The 8,286-nt window shown below is 37.0% G+C and overlaps 1 protein-coding gene across 1 annotated transcript; it reads left to right on the top strand.

The window, feature by feature from the left end:
• Positions 1-3,374: 3,374 nt before the first annotated feature.
• LOC121252091 (ethylene receptor 2-like) lies at positions 3,375-7,606 on the top strand. The gene is made up of 3 exons (XM_041151575.1): positions 3,375-4,082; positions 4,441-6,321; positions 6,796-7,606. The coding sequence occupies exons 2-3, from the start codon at positions 4,576-4,578 to the stop codon at positions 7,333-7,335; spliced, it is 2,286 nt and encodes a 761-aa protein (XP_041007509.1). The 5' UTR covers positions 3,375-4,082; positions 4,441-4,575; the 3' UTR covers positions 7,336-7,606.
• The last annotated feature ends 680 nt before the right edge of the window (positions 7,607-8,286 follow it).

Raw genomic sequence — 8,286 nt, 5'->3', positions numbered from 1 at the left:
ATTCAATTTGAATGTTCGTGATCTTCCCTTTAGATTGAGGGGGCGTGTAGAAGATCAATTACAGATCGAAACTGATGCTGAAAATCAGGCTATAACAAGTGAAGTGCAACCAACCGAAATCACTGGAGATTGAAATCAACTCATGATACGGCAATCAATTTGCCGAAACTGGTGCTTCAGTTTTAAGATGGAGGAGATGTGATCCTTTGGTTTTACTTGATTCTGTAACAGAAAAGTTTTTCAAATTCAAACATTCAAATACTGCACAAAGATAGGAAATCTGTTTCTTGTACTCGTGTATATATACACTCTTATAATCTGTCATTTGATAATTCTAGCAATAAAGAAATTCCTTGAAACAAGTTTGTCTATTATCTTACAGAAACTAACTAATATTGTCATAGTCCAAAGAAGATATTAAGTTTTTTCTTCTATATATTTGTACAAATTCATATTCTTAAAGTAATATTCAACACAATTAAGGTAGAATCTGAACATAGATATCCCATATTAATTTGAATTTGTAGCAATAGTAACTGATAAATCCTGCATGCTACTCATACTGTTTTAAAGATTCAATTGATGTTAGCTAGGTACACGTGTTTTGTACGATGAGTAGCATGCAGCTGTTTTGATGGGTTTTGGTGGCTTCTTTTAGGGCTTGGGTGGCCATGATGTGGATCGGGGGTGGTGTACGTTGTTGGGGTCTGGGTAGCCAAAATAATGTCATCGTGGTTTATGGTGTTGATCGAGTTGGTGGATGTGGATTTGGCGGTCCGTCATGTTTGGTAGTTTCCCTAGATAATAAGGGATAACTTTGTCATTTCAAAATTATACTAGATTTTTTTGTATAGGAGTAATTCTAGATTCCTATAAATTTAATATATTACATGACATTGTATTAATTAGGATAGAAGTATATATGGACCATATCTTATAGATCTATTCTTGAGATACTTAATAATTTCCCCTCAATTAATAAGAAATTTGTAGTATATTTAATATTTTATTTTGTTTGAGAGAGGACGTTGAATTCATGTGATGGGGCTAGCTTCAACTGTTTTGAGTTTTATACAAATAACATTAAAAATTAGAAGACTCATAAGGAAGAAGACGAATTAGCAAATTAAAGGATATATTTTGCCAACAAATATGAACTCATAGTACGGTTCTTTAATGCCTTATAAAATTTTCCTAACTATATATAATGAATTACGTACACAAAGGATTTAAATCTGGCTTCGAGTTAGAATCTAATAATATTTAATTTTTTCTAATTAAAATTGCATTAATTAAATATAAGAAAACGGTTTTCATATATATATTTTATATATATATGTATAGTCCAATTTGGATGTAGTTTGGGGCTGCTTGTATAAGGGTACGTACCCCATATTACTATTCTAATGCATGGGGTTTATAGTGATATAAAAATTCATTACTTCACATAGATTCGAATCGGATGATATTACCCCATATATATTATGGTTACTGACAATAATATCGACGCGTACTGGTAGGGGTATAAATTTAAACCGAAAAACTGGTCCGGATCGGACCAAACCGGTTGGACAGGATCAAACTGGACCGGTTTTTGAATTATGCAAACCGGCTGGAACTGGTTCGGTTTCGGTTCTACGATTTTCGAGACCGGACCGGACCGGTTGGGAAAAAAATATAAAAATTAATATTTTATATATAAGTTTTATATATAATATATGAAATAATTTCATATTATAATTTATAAATTATAACATAAAATGTTAATCTTAAATATGAACATTTGTAATTTGTTTCATTATATGTTATTATTATAATTATATATAAGATGATGTTATTATAATTTATAAAATAAAAGTTTAATTTTGAAGATGAAAATTTAATTGATCATATACTTTAAACATAAAATATATATATTAAATTATATTATATATAGTCTAATATATTATATAGCTATACTAATATGTAAGTTTATGACTAATACTAATATATAACTATACTAATAGTATAATATTAATACTATTATATAGTCTAATATATTATATAGCTATACTAATTTATAAATTTATAACTAATACTAATATATAACTATACTAATAGTATAATATTAATATTATTATATAGCTATACTAATATATAAGTTTATAACTAATACTAATTTTTTTACTTAAATAGATTTTTTTACTAAAACAGATTTTTTTAGTAGTGCAGATTTTGTAATAGGAACAGATTTTTATAACAGATTTTTTGAATCAGTTTTTTTTTATTAACATATTTTTATTTTTTAATGATAAACTTACATTTTAAAAAACTGGAAAACCAGACCGGACCGGACCGATACTGATTTAGGAGAGTAATCGGTACGTAATCGGTTTTGAAAAATACAAAACTACATACCGGTTCGATCCGAAATTTTATCCTAAACTGAACCAGACCGAATAAGTTACACCCCTACGTACTGGTGCTGATCACACGGCATAGGAATGGAATGAAGCAAGGCAAATTTGAATTCAGGCCGGAGTAGTGAAACTCAATACTCATGTATCAACCCTTGTAGCTGAGTTAATTTGAAGATCAGTGGCCGATCGAAGATCAGGGCATTATAAATTCTATATTACAATCTACAGAGAGAGAGCCAAGAGGGGGTGGCCGGGGAGAAAAGGGAGGCCGCCGACCGATCGGAAAAGGAGGGAGAAGTAGGAGCTTAATTAACACACACATATATATATATATATATATATATAGAACAGAAATTAGAGGGAGATCAAGAGAATGTTCTTATTTATTGTCCTTCAGTTCAGTTGTGTTCTGTGAGAGAGAGAGAGAGAAAGAGAGAGAGAGAGGAACTCGACCAGTTACAAAACATGAAATCCGTGAACACCTTTATTACAAGTAAACAACGAAAGAGAAGAAAAATTCTAGGATGCTGCAGAGCAGAGAGAAGGGCAGTAGTCATACTGGTGTGACGTGAATGGGAGTGTGTGATATTATTCCAGGCAAGCCACAAGGACTCCCATTCCATCGGAGTTGGACCAAGCAGGACGTTAGCAACTCACGCGCCCTCGCTGCTATGTTACCACGGTCCACCGCAGCTCTACGTTTATGCCACGTTTCCCTGCGACAAATATTTTATAAGGCCACGACCACAAGCGGGTTTGGTTTCGTAAATCAAAGCGAGAAAGAAACGTTTCGGAGAGAAAAAACCAAAAACTAAAAATAAAAGGAAAAACAATTTACTTTTTTTTTTTTTTCGGGGGGACTGACTAGGACGTTATGTTTCGAAAGAGCGTCTAAGTTCTCTTCATGTAAACCCCCGGGTCCCACACCACCTCCCCCACCTTGTCCTTCTTCTCTCCTTTATTTTCTCTCCCCCCCTCCCCCCAACCCCTGCCCCCAACGAAACAACGGCGCGGAAAACCCCTTCTCTCTCTGTCTCTCTCTGAAATTCTGCTAAGCGTATTTTTTTTGGGTTCGTCTACGAATTTGGAAACGAAGAGAGAGATAGGCGCAGGAGGGAAAGGTTAAGATGGAGAATATGAAAGGGTCATAATAGTAGAATTTTCTTTTATTAACAGGTAGGCTGGTAGCTGAAGATTAGCAAAGAAAAGGAAGTAAAAAAGAAAGAGAGAAAAAAATAAAAAATAAAGTCCTTTTCGGTTTTGGCTTTTCTACGTGCTTCAGCTAGTAGTGAAGGACCTGCGGCTTACACGGCCTGGGCCAGCCGGTAACTTGGTTGTGGAATAGCCGGGTTTGATAGGCGTATTGGGATTTGTTTGTGTGCTTCTTTCACGTTTTAATCCAATGGAGGAAGAGGAGGCGGTGGCGGGGGCGGTGGCGGGGGAGGGGGATTTTTGACATGGACGGTGTGGATTTTGTCTTCTCTTCTTGATGAAGAGAGAGCAAAAAAGGATTGGATTAATGGGCTGCAGTGTCTAAAGCCTCTGCATGTGGTGGTGAAGAAGGATAAAGATCCGAAGCTGCGCTTGATTGCAAAATCCATAGTTGTGGGTGTGGCTCTTCGGGTACGCTTTCTACTTTTGGCCTGCATTTCTGGGTCTTTTCCGGTCTTTTGCGTTGTAAAGGTTAGTGGGTATTTCTCCGGTTTAAAATACTTTCTTGCTTGTGGGTTTTATTTTTATTTCTTTCCGGGAAGGTCTTTGGCTTGGCTTCTTCTTTTGGTATATTATTTCGGTTGAGGAAAATGTCGTCATTTTCATCACTGTGGTATTCAGGAATTTACTATAGTATCAAAAAGTTATATTTAACTGATTAAGGAAATATTTTGGAGAAAGAGAGTTAAGGTAAATTGTTCTGCTTTAACAAATAAATAGCTTTCATAATTTTTTTAGGCTAGTTGGTGTGTCAGATCTTGAAGCATTGCAGTAAAATTCTTCAGATTTTTAGTAAGTATCCTATTGTGTTGAACATGTTCTTTGACAGGAAATGAGTATTGACGATTGGAATCTTGAGGTTATAGTTGAAGACATTTTTGTTACAGAAAATTAGTCTGTACTGGGGGTTTGGAAGATTCAAACTTTATTGTTAAATGGACTGAAGAAGCAGTCTTTGGATGCAATGTTAAAGGCATTGGCATCTGGGCTGTTGATTTTACTGCTTTTTTTATCGGTATCTGCGGCTGATAATGGATTTCCCCGATGTAATTGCGAAGATGAGGGTAGCTTGTTGAGTTTTGACAGCATTCTACAGTGCCAGAAAGTGAGTGATTTCTTAATTGCTGTGGCCTACTTCTCGATCCCCATCGAGCTACTTTACTTTGTCAGCTGCTCGAACGTCCCTTTCAAATGGGTTCTCTTTCAATTCATTGCCTTCATCGTTCTTTGTGGGTTGACCCATTTACTCAATGGCTGGACTTATAGCCAACACCCATTTCAGCTAATGCTGGCTCTCACCGTCTTCAAGATTCTCACTGCTTTGGTCTCATGTGCCACTGCTATAACACTCATCACTCTCATCCCTTTACTTCTCAAAGTGAAGGTGAGGGAATTCATGTTGAAAAAGAAGACTTGGGATCTAGGACGAGAGGTTGGAATAATAATGAAACAGAAAGAAGCTGGATTGCACGTTCGGATGCTTACTCATGAGATTCGGAAATCGCTTGATAGGCATGAGATTCTGAACACAACTCTTGTGGAGCTTTCTCAAACTTTGGGTTTGCAGAATTGTGCAGTTTGGATGCCTAATGAGGGTAAAACACAGATGAACCTGACCCATGAAGCTTATGGGAGGAAATATTCAGATACATATAATTCTTCTATACCAACTACTGATCCAGATGTTGCAAGGATCAAGGGGAGTGATGAAGTGAATATCCTTAGCCCTGAGTCAGCACTTGCTGCTGCAAGCAGTGGAGAGTCAGGTGAACCAGGACCTGTGGCTGCAATACGAATGCCATTGCTTCGGGTTTCCAATTTTAAAGGGGGAACTCCTGAGATGAGACGTTATGCAATATTGGTTTTGGTTCTTCCAAGTGGACAACCTAGATCTTGGAACAGCCAGGAAATTGAGATTATTAAGGTTGTTGCCGATCAGGTTGCCGTGGCTCTTTCCCATGCTGCACTCCTTGAAGAGTCCCAGCTCATGAGAGAGAAATTGGTAGATCGAAATCGAGCATTGCAACAGGAAAAGATGAATGCTATGATGGCAAGCCAGGCAAGAAATTCCTTTCAAAAGGTAATGAGTGATGGGATGAGGAGGCCAATGCACTCAATTTTGGGTTTGCTTTCAATGTTGCAGGATGAGAATATGAGCAACGAGCAGCGAACTGTTGTAGACACAATGGTGAGGACCAGCAGTGTTCTATCAACCTTGATAAATGATGCAATGGACAATTCTAGGAAAGATAGTGGAAGATTTCCAATGGAGATGAGGTCGTTTCACTTACACTCCATGATAAGAGAAGCAGCTTGCCTAGCAAAGTGCTTGTGTGTCTATAAGGGCTTTGGCTTTGCAGTTGAGGTTGAGAGGTCACTGCCTGATCATGTAATGGGTGATGAAAGAAGGGTTTTCCAGGTGATTTTGCATATGGTTGGGAACCTGTTGGCTGGCAACAATGGAGGGGGATTTGTGATACTCCGGGTTTTCTCTGAGAGTCGAAGCCAGGGAAGGAATGATCAGAGATGGTCAACCTGGAGACATAGCTCCTCTGATGTGGATGTACATATTAGACTTGAGATTGCAATAGAAAATAGTGGTTCTCAGTTGGAGGGTTCAGTTTCAATTGCACAGCCTGGTGGTAGGAGGTACACCAGTGATGGACTTGAGGAGAGTTTGAGCTTCGGCATTTGCAAAAAGCTAGTGCAGGTGAGAATGATAGGTTGTGTCCACGCTTGCATGTGATGTTATTGAGTAATATAAGACTCAGAAACACTTTTCATTTTCTTATTATGAAATTCTTAAAACAAAAAAAAAAGATAATTTTGAAGAAGGTTTCCGCAGGAAAAGTCTTGATTGGTTATAAAATTGAAGACAAGTCATTCTTAAAACAAAGATATTAGCTGCTCTTACGCTGTAAAAGTTTTCATGTATTGAGACTGCTTGGAAAGAATAAGGTTTGATGCTCTTTTGGTTACTGTGGTACTTCCAATTCACATGATTAATTTGTTGGTGTACAAAATTTCTTAAAATTTGGGGGACTCTGGTAATCATTGTTGCGATTGTTGTGTTTGTAAAGGGTCACTACAGTATTTGCATTATCAAGATGGAATCGTAACATATAGTCTGATTTTAAACAGTTAATATTGTTATTGTTTGTTGACCACTCTTTTATTGTTGCAGTTGATGCAAGGCAACATACGGGTTGTCCCAAATCATCAAGGTTTTGCTCAAAGCATGGCACTTGTTCTTCGGTTTCAACTGCGACCATCCATTGCAGTAGCCATCTCAGAACCTGGAGAATCTTCAGAGCACGCACACTCTAACTCTCTCTTCAGAGGCTTACAAGTTTTACTGGCTGATGATGATAATGTGAACAGGGGTGTGACGCGAAAACTTCTTGAAAAGCTAGGTTGCGTTGTCACTGCTGTTTCTTCTGGATTTGAATGCCTTAGTGCTATTGGCCCTGCAGGCTCTTCTATCCAAATCGTTTTATTGGATCTTCACATGCCCGAGTTGGATGGGTTTGAAGTTGCAATGAGAATTCGGAAATTTCGTAGCCGTAGTTGGCCACTGATCGTTGCCTTGACAGCAAGTGCTGATGAAGACATGTGGGAAAGATGTATGCATATTGGAATGAATGGAATCATTCGGAAACCAGTTCTGCTGCAGGGTATTGCCAACGAGCTTAGAAGAGTCCTGATGCAGGCAAACCAAATCTGACGAGACAGGCTGTAAGTTATGAGATTTGCAGCTGTCAGAATTCTTTCGCATCTCTTCGGGTTCATGATAAAAATAAGCAAACAACTTTATTTGGCTCCCCCAGTACCCGTACAAGCTTCCAGCTCAGAGATGTTATTATACACAACATTCATAGCCAAAATGCTATACAAAATTAGGACACTTCATTGACGTACCTCTACGTGTTTGAGTTTTGTTGTATTGCATAGATAGTTTCGTGTCTAATCTCAGGTAATTAAAACTATCTTCAATACACCCTTCTAATTTTTTAATTTCTAAAGTATCTTGGAAAGTGTATAAAGTTAATTTGCAGGTTTTTCATACAAGCGGTAGAGCAGCTAGGAGACATTATCGTACAATATCGTACAATGTCTTGAGCAAAAGATGCTTACTTTGGGATGTTTGTTGACGGGTATCTGAAAATGAACCATAATGTATAGTTATCTTTGCATAAATTTTTTTCTTCAGTTGGTAATCAATTTATTGACAATCATAGAACGGCTAAAACAAATTTTAGGGACTATCGTTCGTAAAGAAGTTCGATTCAATATTGTACGATAACTTGTGTTTTGTGGGTATATAGGAGCTAGAACCTTTTGTTTTCGCCAACAATAATTCATTAGCATCTTGTCAATGCAAAAAGATCCAAGGATTATAAATTGTTACTAATTCATGTTGTATTATATATATTTGTCATCTTAATTAGTAATACAAAAGCTTTGGTATTTAATTTCAAGGCCATTGTTGCTTCTTGTTGGTTTTATGCATGCAAAAAGATAAGTCATCCAATGACTTTTTTTTTTTTTTTTGTTTCTCCTTCTTCTCAAGGCGACGGAGTAAAACCGACAAGGTATTAGTTAAATCCATTCGGTGAGGAATATCCGAGGTTTTCATATTAATATTATTCGCTGTTATCCATCTCAGAGAGAGAGA

This window comes from Juglans microcarpa x Juglans regia, chromosome 1D (genome assembly GCF_004785595.1).
Source record: "Juglans microcarpa x Juglans regia isolate MS1-56 chromosome 1D, Jm3101_v1.0, whole genome shotgun sequence".
In the NCBI taxonomy this organism is placed as follows: Eukaryota; Viridiplantae; Streptophyta; class Magnoliopsida; order Fagales; family Juglandaceae; genus Juglans; species Juglans microcarpa x Juglans regia.
This window is presented reverse-complemented; position numbering and strand designations above follow the sequence as displayed.